Here is a 12,961-nt window from a genome sequence, read left to right on the forward strand (position 1 = left end):
ATGCTGGGAAGCCCAGCCCAAGGACAGGTGACACTTGTGACCTGGTGAACACGGAGCTTGCTGCAGGGTGTCACACACCTCCCAGAGGTGGCCTTTGCAAGGAAAGGGATGTAGGACACCACATCCCAGGTTCCAGCCAACCCCATGAAAGGAGGTGGGGTGTGAAAAATGAAAAAGGTTCAAAAAGACCAGAAGATGGGTGGGTGTGGACCTGATGGTGAAACATGGCACCCAAACACTGGAAGGTGGTGAGAACCCAGCTGGCAGAGCTCTTCCAAACTTATAGCCTGCACTGCTAAGAACAAAATTCATGATGGATAATGGGAAACATACCTGTTACAAAGTTCTTTACCTTTCATATTGAAAATTATACCAATGATTTACACACCAAGGCCTCAACTTGCAAAAAAAACCCCAACTAAAACCAAACCAAACAAAAAAATAACTTCTTATTTTAGCATGAGTGTTGGAACTGATGGAATAATCTGGATCTAGAATATGCTGGGAATTGCTTCAAGCCATTTTTAATTGCACTTAGTTCTTAACTGCCCTGGAGCATTAAACAGCCCAAGGAGGCAGAAATCATGCAAAGAAACAAAGCCATGTGTTATCCCAGCTTCACAAAGATCTCCCAGCATTGGTTGTGCTCCATCAAACCCTTCAACACAACAACTTCACCAATGAAAACTGTTGATCTACTTAATTACCCTTTTTTGTTGTTGTTGACTATGCAAAATTTCATGCTATCTTTTCAGCAGCGATGTTCCAGAAATGCTCAAAGGTGATGAATATAGTTGATAAAAATATTTGAACATTGTTATGAAAATTCCTCCTCAGATACACCAAACACACTCATCAGATCTGCAAGACACTGTTCATTGAGAGCTGTGGCCATAAGTGGCTTCTGGAGAGTAAAGAGGGAAATAATTATTTATATTTCCTCCTACCTCCTACCCATTGCTTCATCTCCTTGGTTGGGGCCCCAGACATCTCCCACAAGGCTCAGTGGGAACCATGGTTTTCCTGCACCCAAAACTCAACTGTGAGCTTCTGCTGTAGCAAAACTGCTTTTCCCCCTTCTGTTCCTGTTTTCATGACTGATCTTTAGTTGTTACACACACACATCTGCAAGTTTGACTGTGAGCTCTGAACACCCATCACCCTTCTGCTGTCACCCTGTGCTACGCTCTGGATTGGGTGCAATCCATCTTTGCTTCATCTCAAGGGTTTCAGAGGTATTTTGTGGTGCAAGGAGGGGCTCTTCAGGGTGCTATTTCTGGATCTGATGCCCACCACATGGAAGCCTGCAAGCATAGAAGACTTGATGACCCAAAAGGTAGAACTTCATTGCCTGCTGCTCATCAACAAAATGACAGCAACCGAATCATAAAAATCAACACAAATACTTTGTTACCCTTCCTGCAATTCTTCCAGCCCAGTTCTAGACAGTTTCCTACCACTGTAGCCAAACTTGGACCTTCTCAACAGAACAACTCAGGATTTAGCTAGAAGGAAGCAAGTTCACACCTCCCTGAATCCAGCTGACTTCAGGGGATTCAGCAGGACTTGAAGCTGTTAAATCCAGCAGAAATTAAGGATCCTGTGCAGCAGCAGGAAAACCCCCTTGCTGCCCAAACATCAGGACAGCCACATTCTGCTGGGCTGAGGCTGCAGGGATGGGGCTTCCCCTGGCAACAGCCATGGTTCAGGATCCCCACAGCTTTTGTGCAAGAGAGCACAAGTAGGGCAGCCTGGCACAAAGGGGGACTGGGAAAAGCTGCAAAATATTCTTCCAGTGTCTGGGCTGGACCACAAGTGGCTCTGTTGTCAGCATCCAGGGCAGGCAGGGCCCCAGCTGTGCTGCTTTCTCAGCTCACACCAACCACTTCTGACAGCTCACACATTCTCACCCTTTCCTCATCATCACAAACCCAGGGTCTTCCAGCAATAATTTCCCTAAAAACTAAGACACACAAAGAGCAGGCCACTGTTAGGACCACTCAGTGCAAGACCCAGAGCTGCAGCTTCTGCTCCAGGGGTTATTTATAGAAAGCAGAACAACTCCAGCAAAAGAAACTGAAACAAAAACCCAGCAAGGATGGAGAGGAGTCCAGCATCACCCTTCAACACAACAGAGGAGTCAAGCATAGATTTGGCCACGCTCACTGTCATGGATTGGAGACAATCCTGCCATAAAAAGCTGCTTTTGTGCCTGGACCCCAATTTCACTGGCATGGCTTGGATGAATTAAACAGGAGCAGAAATTTGTGAGGACTTAGGATCTGAGAGCACTTGGAGGGCAGGGACCACCCCAAAGGTCCCTCAAGCCATACAGCCTTCTCTGCTGTTTTCAGCTGACTTCAGACCTGATCTCCATTTCATTTTAAGTGTGCCTTCAGGGGCTTTTCAATGGCTCTTGCTGTGTTTCAGTTGAAGTGTATTTTTCCTGAGATGAAACGTGCTTAAATAACCTGGAGCAGACATCACCTGCCAAACACAGGACCATCCATCCAAACCACCCTTTGATTTTGAAAGGACATCTGCGATTAGAGAGAACAGTAGCAGCAGCCTCATGATATTTTAGTGACTTTCTGGGGATAGGATAACACAGCAAATATGCCATTCGTGTTTGCTCAGAAAATATAACTGCATCATTCCTAATCTGCAGAGATCACAGCTTTCAGGATCAACTCCAAAAGCTTTAACAGCCCACCTAAAGTCTGGCAAGGCTGCTGGTCCCAGGGAATATGTAATTTTTTGGCAATTAGAACAGAAAGGTCTTTGTAATTATCCAGATAAAAATTTGGAAGTAAAAAAAACAAAAAACCCAAGCCACCCACCCCCAAACCCTAAGGAAAAAACAGAATAAGAGCAAATTCATCCCCGAAATGGAACACCACTGGGCTACACAGTTGGCAGGTCCAGAGGGTGATAAACCAAGGCCAACACCAAGAGCTCCCAATCTCCTTTTAGGTCCTTGTTTGCTTGCCTGGCCACCCACCTGAAAACAAGAACTCTCTGTCAAAGGGCCAGCAAGAAAAGCTTCAGAAAGAGCCAGAGGAGCAGTTTTATCTTGGTCCCACATACTCAAAGCCTTTTGCTCACAGCAATAAACACCACAGGCAAAGCTGCTCAAGCAGTTTCCATCACACTGTGACTCTGTGGCTCCACTGTGCTCTGCAGAGCTTGGCCATCCAAGCTTAGAGTCTCCAGTTTATAGTTACCCAAGCCCCTCATCTGGTCTGGCTCTCCCAGGACAACCTACAGTGCACACACAACAGGCACTTCTTGGCTAAAACAGCTTTTTGGAGACACATGGCAGCCAAGAAGCTCCAGCCAGAGGTGAAAGTAGCCCAGGAGACATCAAACAGCAACAGCACCCTCTGATCACATCCTTCTGAGCCACCCTCAAGTCCAACAAAGACAAAAGAAATTAATTTCATCCAGGAACACCATTTCCAAAACCTAAATTTGTAGCTTCTGGAATTTGTCAGAGGTTTTTCCAGCAAAAACCAATCTGCATTCCACCGGCAGCTCTGTGGACACAGCCATGCCAAGTTCCTGTCAAACAACAGTTTTTAATGAAATTTTAAGTCCAAGTCCAAATTTTCACTCACACTGCAAGGAGAGCCACTGCAGCTCAGACTAAAAGCCCATCTAGTGTCACCAGACAGAAAAAGATGTGAAGGCAGGGTCTAAGTCCTCCTGTTAGGGTTTGGTTTTAAATGGCTCTGTGGAACCAGGAGACAGCTGGGAAGCTTCTTCCAGGTGCTCTGTGCATCACCTCAGCTTGTCCTGGGAGCAATGGGCCACCCACACACCCTCAAGAGCCAACAGAAAGCTTCTGGAGAATAGCAAAAAGACAGGAGTTTTGGCCATCAGGGCTTTAAAATGCTGCATTTTGGACCTGAAGATGCTAAAGCTGAATTTAAGCACATGGAACCATAACATGCTCAATTAAAGCCCTATTGAGTTCTTTTTTTTGTTTGGTTGTTTTACATGCACAGTCCCAGTTCACCACAACATTATTTTTCAGAATGGGTAAACACAGATTAAAACCACATAGGAAACAGCCTGTGTGAGTACTACTTTAACCTTGTAGCAATTTCTTCTGGAAAAGAAAGGAATCAATATGAATTAACAGGCTTACAAGCTAACAGTAAAGAGAAATTGAAGGACAGGCAGCCACTCTGAGTCCCCACTGAGGCATCTCAAGCTTTACACCCAAGACATCAGACATTTTTCAAAGACATGGATGTAAATTTTAAGACACTGCTTGGTAAAGTAGGAGCCAGAGCAAGCTACTCAACTTTACCCTTCTGGACATTAAGCATTAAAAAAGCTTTCCTATAAGGTACCAGCAAATGAGGAGACAGAGGAAGAGGAGAGCAGGTGAGAAGTTTGCATCCTTGATCATCATTAAGCCCCATGCACGGGAGAGGAAGGGGCCAGAAGGACCTTCAGACACTATACTGAATGGTGGGCTCAGTAGCTTATCTACCAAATGAACCAAAATTTAAATGATAGAGTAAGGAAAGAAAAAAAGAATCCAGGGATTTACCAGGCAATTTTCTCTCTGCACATTTTACTCGTACCACAACATAACAAGACACTTCTGCTAACAACTGTTCCTCTTCAGATGACATACAGAGATGACTCCACAAGATGGGAGCCTCACTGGGACCACATCCGCTCTGATTGATGTCTCATCTCATTCCAGATAAGAAAACCACCCAAGTACAACTCATATCATTCTGCCCCATTTTTCCTACCAAGGTACTCAGATGTTCTGGCAGTCAGTACTCAAGTGTCCTCCATAAGGAGCAGCTGTAGCTCCCACTTATCCAAGCATGGAGGGGGGAGCAGAGCAATGCACTGCAGCTCATGTGTGGTTCCACAGAATGATGGTCTGTGTTCCTGCATCAAGTAAAATGCAACAGAAAATGATGCTAAGTACTGGGCAGTGGCATGGAAGCAAAAGCAGTAATTCAACAGCCCAGTAAGAGCTAGTCTCCATCTTTTCTCAGTTTCCATCCATGGCTGAACAAAACCTTCTTGCTTCGCTTTTACTCAGAAGTAATGCTACCCATTGCTCAGTGGGGGCTCAAAAACCCAAATTTGTGCTTACAGTCTACCTGCCCCAGAAAAGGCCATTTTAAAGCTTTCAGTCTACTGCTGTGGTGAACAAGACTGGTCCACAACCACTAGTGACCATCCAAAGAGTGTTTTTGTGGTTTAAGTTCCTTAGCCAAGGGTCTCTGGAACAGTGCTCTGGTGATGTAGGAACATCCCAGACTCAAGGATTCATTTCAGCCTCAGGAATCCCCATTTGTATAGACCTTGGCTGCTCTGCTCACTCCTCCTGATGCATGGGCCAAGCTGCTGGCAGACAGGAGATGAGAGGACAGAAGAGGATTTTTTTTTTTTCTTTTTGGTTGGGTGGTTTGTTTGGGGTTTTTTTGCCTAGGCACAGCTAGTAAATCTTCCCTGGGCAATTCCAGAGCAAACTCTCCAACTTCTCTAACCTTTGCCAAGTGTCTGACAGAGCCAGAAAGCTACAGTGGGGTTTCTGGAGGATGCAGAAGCCAAATGCAGCAGGCAAACACCACGTATTTCCCAAGCAAACACAACATCCTAGGCAAGAAGACACAAGGACAAGCTTCTGCTGGAGCACTTCTTCCCTCTTGCCTTGAGCTTCGAGATTCTCCAAGCAACCAAAGCAGAGAGATTGCAGAAGGAGCATTATAAAATGGAAAAGTTTCCAATAAACAAACAGTCTGCCCTTATTACAGCTTGTGTATCAGCTCCCACAAAGCCTGCCCAGCCCCTGCTGCTGGCCTGTGCTGGCTGCCAGCATCAGAAGCACCAGAACATCTTGGTGCTGCAGGATGTGGGTTGGCACACATGGTGCCAGCAGACACTGGAGGCATCGTCCATGGTGATGCCAGCCAGGGCTGAGAGCTGGGAACAACCCAGGCTGCTGCAGGGACAGGACTGCAGGGAGGTGGGGAGAAGGCTCAATGTACACCCTGCCAGAAAGCAGCACTTCCCTTGCTTGTGTTCAGCAGCTATCTGCTGAAAAGCCCAGAAAGCCTCCAACTAGAAAAAAAATACATAAAATAAAAATATAACCTGGCAGACATCCTGGAGACATTCCCCACACAGGCTGTACCCACAGCTGGTTATCCTGCAGCAGGAGCTGTGTTACTGCAAGAGGTGGCATCAGGCCCAATGCACCCCACTGCCATGGCACAGATCCAGCAGCTCCAGCCCAGAGAACACCTACACGAGCAGAGTTCCACACTCAGCTCAGAAATCAGGGCATCCAGGCTGAAAATTGTCCCACTGCATCACAGGAACAAATTGGGAGCACAAAAGGACCAGAAATGAGACTTCCAGCTACTTGCAGGAAGATTAGCCTTGCCTTCTCCTCCCAAATAACAAATAAACAAATAAGAAAAAATAACAACAACAACAAAACAACCCCTAAACCTCCTGGTCCTGCTTCTCTCAGGTGATAAGCCAGGCTCTGTGCCTCTCCATTGGGAAGAGCTGGGGATGGAGCAGCCACAGGGTTCCTCTGTGCTCTCAAGTGGCTTCTGGAGCTCAGCCACTGCTCTGCTCCCCGGAGACAACTGCACCACAGGATGGAGGAAGAAAAACATCCCAGCAGCAAAGTCCAAGCTGCACTGCCAAAGGAAACCAAACCAACCCAGCTCAGAAGGAGCCACAGACCTTCCAGCCAGCCCAGCAGCAGAAGGCATGAAAACACTTGTGGTTTCTAAGCTTTTGCTGCCTCTCAGCCAGACCCAGGCCAAGAGTTGGGTGCTGTTTGAAGCCAGACCTCAGGCTGCCCCGAGGTGCAGAGGGTCCTGCAGGGAGCAGGTCCTGGTCCTGTCCCTGTCCCAGCCACACAACCCCAGGAGCTCTGTACCCCCATGGGAAGGAACCAGGAGTCTGCTCCTGCAAAAGATTGAGAACTCTGTGAAGATATGTCTTACAAAGATGCAAAACCTCCTGGGGACTCTGCAGGACCCTAAAAAATAATTTCAGTGCCTCTTGCTCCCTGGGTGGGACAGCACATTCTGCCTGCTCAGACCTCTTGGTCTACAACATCTACCCCAGCTTACTATGCAAGTTTACTCTACACTGTACAGGAGACACCTTCACAGAAGATATTTTTTGTCACTTAGGCAGAAAAAAAAAAAAAAAAAAAAAAGCCACAGCATTAGCACTAAACCCCAGTATTTTTATATTACAAGAAACTTGGCATCATATGGAACAGATAAGCAAGTTCTGCCTTGAAGCAGAAGGACTCCCTGAAAAGGAAGAGGAAATCAATGGGCAGAAATTGGCATTTTTGGAGTTTTAGAATCTTGGAAGAGTCAGGGGAACTGACAAACTATTGACTTCCCTGCATCATCTCAACTAGACTTATTAAATAAGATCCCACACGTAGTATAAACTCTACCACATGCATGAAGAAGAACAAAGATTTTTAGAGCCTTTTATAACTGAAACCTCCTTTGTGGCTAAAAAAAAAAAAAGTATCATGCTGAAACTAAAATATTACAGAGGCTGCAGCTGCACAAACAAATAAATGGTGTTTACTAGCAAAGGTATTTACTTACTGACAGTCAAGAAATGTTGGCTTGTAATAAAACGGTGGCATTTTAGATTCGTATTTTGCTTTTGCTACATTGTTTCCATTTGAGGCCATAAACTGTGAGAAGAGAAAGAACAGAAAGAATTAAAAAAGGTTGATTTTATTTTTCCTTGTCCTCTTTTGGTTCTGGAGAGCAATAACACGAACTCTGTTCACTTGCTGAGGTTTCCCCAGGACTGTGGGCACAGAGGCTGCTGCAAAGGCTCTGCCTGCAAACCAGGGCTCAGAAATTAACAGTGATGATGATTGCCAGGGCTGCCACAGCTTAACATGACCCTGGGGACAGATCTGTGTCCCAGTCACACATGCACAGTCCCCACTGGTCCCCATGGGAGCAGAAGGCAGCACGTGGTGGCATTTCCCACTCACAGGCGTGGGAACCAGATGGCTTCCAGGGAATCTAGCACAGAAATCAAGACAACCAGAGAGCAAAACCTGGCACTAACTTCAAGTCTCCATGTATTACAGCTCCAGCAAGGTAATACTCTCTGAAAAAATACCCTTTGCTTTGGATCACATTTCTTGCTCAAGAAAGATAATTTTACTTTTGCAAACCCATGCCAGCAGCCTCAGACAGGAGCTTGAAGCATTAAAAATCAATTAATTAATTCTATTTGCCCTGAGAGCCCTCCTCTTGCCTTCTGCTCTTGTATAAAAATGGCCAGTTGAGAACACTGCAAACAAAACTTCATATTTTCCTACTTCTAAGTTTAATTTAATGATAATCACTTTATCAGTGTGAAAACCCCATTCTTTTCCAGGCAGCCATGCTAAGTATCTCTTGTCTTGTATCAAAAGGCAAGCATATAACCATAATAAGCAGCTAAGCTTTTTTTTTTTTTTTCCCCTGAGACTTTTTTTCCCCTCATTATTTTCTTTTTTCTTTTTTTTTTTCTTTGAGCTTCTCAAGTTTACATATTCAATCCATTCTAAAAAAAAAAAAAAAAAAAAAAAGAAAACAGCAAAGGGAAGCCCATGCAACACAAAGGCCTATTTTCCTCATAAAACACATGACTTCATGAGCTGTGGCTTTCAGGCTTTCAGAAAAACCTCAAATGTACAACACACAAGATAAAGATCAGTGACTGGTAGTGTTCTTCACACATTTAAAGGCACCAGGATTCTGAGCACATAGGTTCCTGGTGGCCTTCAGCAACATCACCGAGTCCAGGCAGGTGAATTGAATAAAAGGAGAGAATTTATATTGTGAGGGTTCAGTTCTTCAAGATGTGAATTTAAGGATCTTCAGTTCTAAGTGGAACAAGGCCAGAAACAGCAGGGATGGGCAGGGTGGCAGACTAGAGGTTTAGTTTACCATCCAGTCTGAAGGCAATATGAGAAGCAGAAGTTAATTCATTCAACATTAGTAATTCCTATACACTCTACTGAATTGATAGGTACAGAGGTGTGAGGGAAGCCTTCAGAACTTCTTTGTCAAGTGGCTATTCCATTTTTCCCCTCAGCATCACGGACCTCATTCCCACATTCAGGAATTAAACATGCTTTCTAAAATAATGGGTTTTTTTGGTGGCATCTTCAGAAAGGACTCACTTTTACAGCTTTGCTGATAAAATGCAGCCACCCAAACTCACTGGTACCTCAAGCCCCAGGTGCACAAACCTCCACTTGAGCATCATCCCAGTCATCCAGCCGGACAGACTTCACTTTGCTGACTTGGGGGATGTTGCGATGGATTCCTGAACAGTTCAAGCAGATGAAGATCCCCAGGCTGTAGGATGCCCAGTCTGGGTCTGAAAACAAGAAGGAAAGAGAAAATTGCACTTGGCTGGTATATTGGGTTCAGTGCAGGTGGAAGGACAGACAAGGCAGGACACAGGGCATGGCAGTGCAGGAGTCACCAGGTCCGAGTTCCCTGATTTAAGGGTATTAAATAAACACACAAGCGCGATACAGATGTGTGTTCATAGTTAATCCAATTACACTTAACAATTAACAGATTGCAATCTAAAGTGCAGTAGTTATTCACAAAAACCCAATATGCAGATGAGTGCACATGCCTGAGACCCCCAAAATTTACTCCATGCTCACACACAGAGCTGAACATCAGCAGAGCCCACCCAAGGGACAGCTGGAACAGAAATCCCACAGATAAAACAAAGAGCTCAGGGAAACTGTTCTGCTGCTCCCTTGCCTTGCTGTGTTATATTTTATCTTATTTATTTTTTTTTCAAAGAGATGGCTCCACAGAGAGACTTTCCTCCCATAGCTCCATCAGCCCAGCAGCTCAGCTCTCCGTGCCAGGAGGTTTCCAGCCCTTGCCCTCATGGAAACACAGCTGCCAGTGCCCTCTCTGTCCTTTCTCTGAGCAGAACCAGGCTCTGTTTACAGCCCCGAGCTGACAGCCAGGGACAAAAGCACTTTTAAACACAAACCCCTCGCCTCCAAATTCCTCCTGGGCAGAGGCATTGCCCGAAGGACAGAGAGGACCCGGCGGAGGGCAGGGGCCGGGGCAGGACACATCCAGGACACATCCAGCCCTGTCCCTGGCGCTGCCTGGCGAATCCAGCCCATACAGGGAGCTTTGTTTGTTTGAACTCCGATGAGCAAATGTCAGCGCCCGCGATTCCAGCTGTGCCCCAGCAGAAAGAGCTTCCTTGCGAGCTACGGAGTCAGCCACAAAAATCCCCCGACGGAGATCTCTTCGCCCCCATTTCCCCCCCCCCAAACCAAGCCAGCCCCCAGCAAACCCCTGGCATGGGGCTGCCAAGGGGAAAGGCAAGTTTTCCCTCCTCCCAGACTGTGGTGTAATTTGTTTATTTCCCCGCAGTAATTACACTAAAGATTCACTCCTGGCAGCGCAGCAATTATTTATAAAAAAGCAGAGGAACGTGCTTGCTCCTTCCTATAAATATTTAATGGCTGTGCCAGTGCAGGGGGAGCAGGCTGGTGGTGGGCAATGCAGCTCCTCTGCGTCCATCAGGGGCTGCTGCCCACCCCTGCCCTTGGGAACAGCCACCAACCTCCCCCAGCACTCCCTAGAGAAAATTAATTCAGCTTCCAAGAGGTGATTGTGCTCAGATATAAACCCGTAAGTGAAATGAGCAGCCTCGTCAGACATGAACAGGTGCCCATCCAGGAAAAGGGATCAAAGTCCTCTAAGTTTTTTGATGCCAAGTCCCATCAGCTGCACCTCCTTGGCACAGGGCTGGGATTAGCAGCCACAGAGAGGTGTCTTTTTTTTGTTTCACATGATGTCCCAGCCTCATGAGAGACTGAGGACAACAGCTCTTGTGTGAATGGCTCTTGCTCTCCTGTCTGAAGACATCTAATGGAGAAAGCAACCAACCCCAGGCCCTTCCTGCAAAGTGGGAAGAAACATCTAAGCATCATCTGAACCAGCCACAGGGTTAGGGACCCACACAAACCCACACAAAGGGAGACGGAGGGAGACGGACTCTCTGACTCCAACACCGCTTCCCCTTCCCACCCCCTCCCTGCACTTGTGTCACCATTTTCAGAGAACCCTCACTACAAGACATCTACACCCACACATCTTCTGCAGGAGCTGGTGACAGATCCCCAGGCAGATGGCTGCTGGCTGGGTCAAGCCCCTACTTCAGCAGGGATGCTTTTCCAAAGCCCTTTTCCAAAGCTGTCAGCAGCTATGGAGCTCCCTGAGCACAGTCCCTCTCTCTCTCTATTTCTTCTCTCCAGCACTGAATGTGAAAAATTCTCAGCTCAGGACCATGGCAGACAACACCAGTAAGCTCTGACCTCAGCACAACCAGCCAGGGGCTCCAACCCCTCCAATGACTGCACCATTGATTTGAGAGAAGACACCCCCTTATCAAGCACACAAATAAATTCACTTTATGGGTGAGGTTTGGGGCAGCACCAAGGTTCAGTGAAGCAGTGTCCCCAGGCTGTGTGGCTGGCAGGCTGAGATCCCCATAGCTCAGGGAAGGCCACCTTGGTGCCAGACACTTCAACAGCTAGAGCATGTTCTCTGTGCTGGGCATCTGAGGAGTTCAGTAATTTTATTTAAGCCATTTTATCTGGCAAGGCCCCAACAAAAGTACAGCAAAAATGGCCACATATCATCATCTGGGCCTTTATCTGGCACTGCCCAAAAAAGATGATTTTTTTTTTTAAGTTACAAGCAAACAGACATGAAGCCTAATGAAAACTCTCCAGCATGCCTAAGTTCCACAAAATTACTTTATTCCATTATGTCAAGCCAAAAGGAATAAGGACTAACTAGGATCAAGTGGAATATTAAACTAAATACACTGATGTAAGAGCAGAAAGTCTCTGATCCTTCATTGCTCCAGAGCAACAAATGCCAGCTCTAGAAGACATTTCTAGCAACTAATAAACAGATTGTAATGAATTTAAAGATAAAAACTTGATGCAACTTCATTTAAAAAATTAAACAAATAAACAAAGATGAACTAAACTCAGGAGAAGGGCACTGGGGGTATTTTCCAATCTTGTTCATCTGAAAGGGAAGGCACAGCCAGAGATTAGAGAAGCATCCAGAGCAAAACAAAAACACTTGGGCAACACTGCTCCATTCAGATATGAACTCCCCCACCAAGCCTCTTTTGCCACCACAAGCCCCAGGGAAACCCAGTGCAGAGAACAATGAACTCTGCAGCTCAAATCCAACGTTACTGAGAGTAAGAAGAGCCTGGAGAGGGAAAACCAAAGCTGGACCTGGAAAAATAATGGACAAGAAGAACCAACATATGACATGGTACAATTTACACAATGCAAAAGGAGAGGAGATTGAGGGTGGGACGGCAATGGAAGTGGTTTAAAAAAAATAAAAATTAAAAAAAAAAAATCAGTATTTCCTCTATCCAAATATAAACATAGAGCCCTGGTTTGACAATCCCTAGATGCCAACAACCCAAGTAAAATCACATGAAGCAGAGCAGTAGCAGGCTGCAAGCAGTCACAAGAAATGAGCAAGAACTCCAAGTCCCAAAACTTACTCCATGTCCTTGCTCCACCTTTTGCCTCCCAGCACAGTTACCACTGCACAGAGCACAGTGTGCTGCTGACCAAGAAGATGCCCAGTGCATAGCAACACCCCAATAATGTGTCCTCCAGCACTAAACAGTGGCCTGACCCTCAGTCAGCTGCATCCCACAACCCCACCTGGGTAGAAGCCAGCGTTTGACTGGGATGGAGATTCAAGAGATTTTTTTAATCTCTCCCATTTGAGGTGGTAAAGACAAATTAGGGAGGAGAAGATGACTTCTCCAGGTAAGGCAAAACCTTTACCCCACAATAGAAAATTAACTTGTGCCTTAGGATATGGGATATAAT

The 12,961-nt window shown here is 46.0% G+C and overlaps 1 protein-coding gene across 2 annotated transcripts in view; it reads right to left on the reverse strand.

The window, feature by feature from the left end:
• ADAP1 (ArfGAP with dual PH domains 1) overlaps window positions 1-12,961 on the reverse strand; it is a 60,577-nt gene that overhangs the window by 31,452 nt on the left and 16,164 nt on the right. For both annotated transcript variants that reach the window (XM_071760818.1, XM_071760819.1), the window contains exons 2-3: window positions 9,287-9,417; window positions 7,632-7,723 (exon numbers count right to left, since the gene is read on the reverse strand). In XM_071760818.1, the coding sequence (XP_071616919.1) occupies window positions 7,632-7,720 (89 nt within the window). In that variant the 5' untranslated portion in view covers window positions 7,721-7,723; window positions 9,287-9,417. The remainder of the gene's footprint in view (window positions 1-7,631; window positions 7,724-9,286; window positions 9,418-12,961) is intronic.

Source organism: Heliangelus exortis, chromosome 17 (genome assembly GCF_036169615.1).
Source record: "Heliangelus exortis chromosome 17, bHelExo1.hap1, whole genome shotgun sequence".
Classification (NCBI taxonomy): domain Eukaryota; kingdom Metazoa; phylum Chordata; class Aves; order Apodiformes; family Trochilidae; genus Heliangelus; species Heliangelus exortis.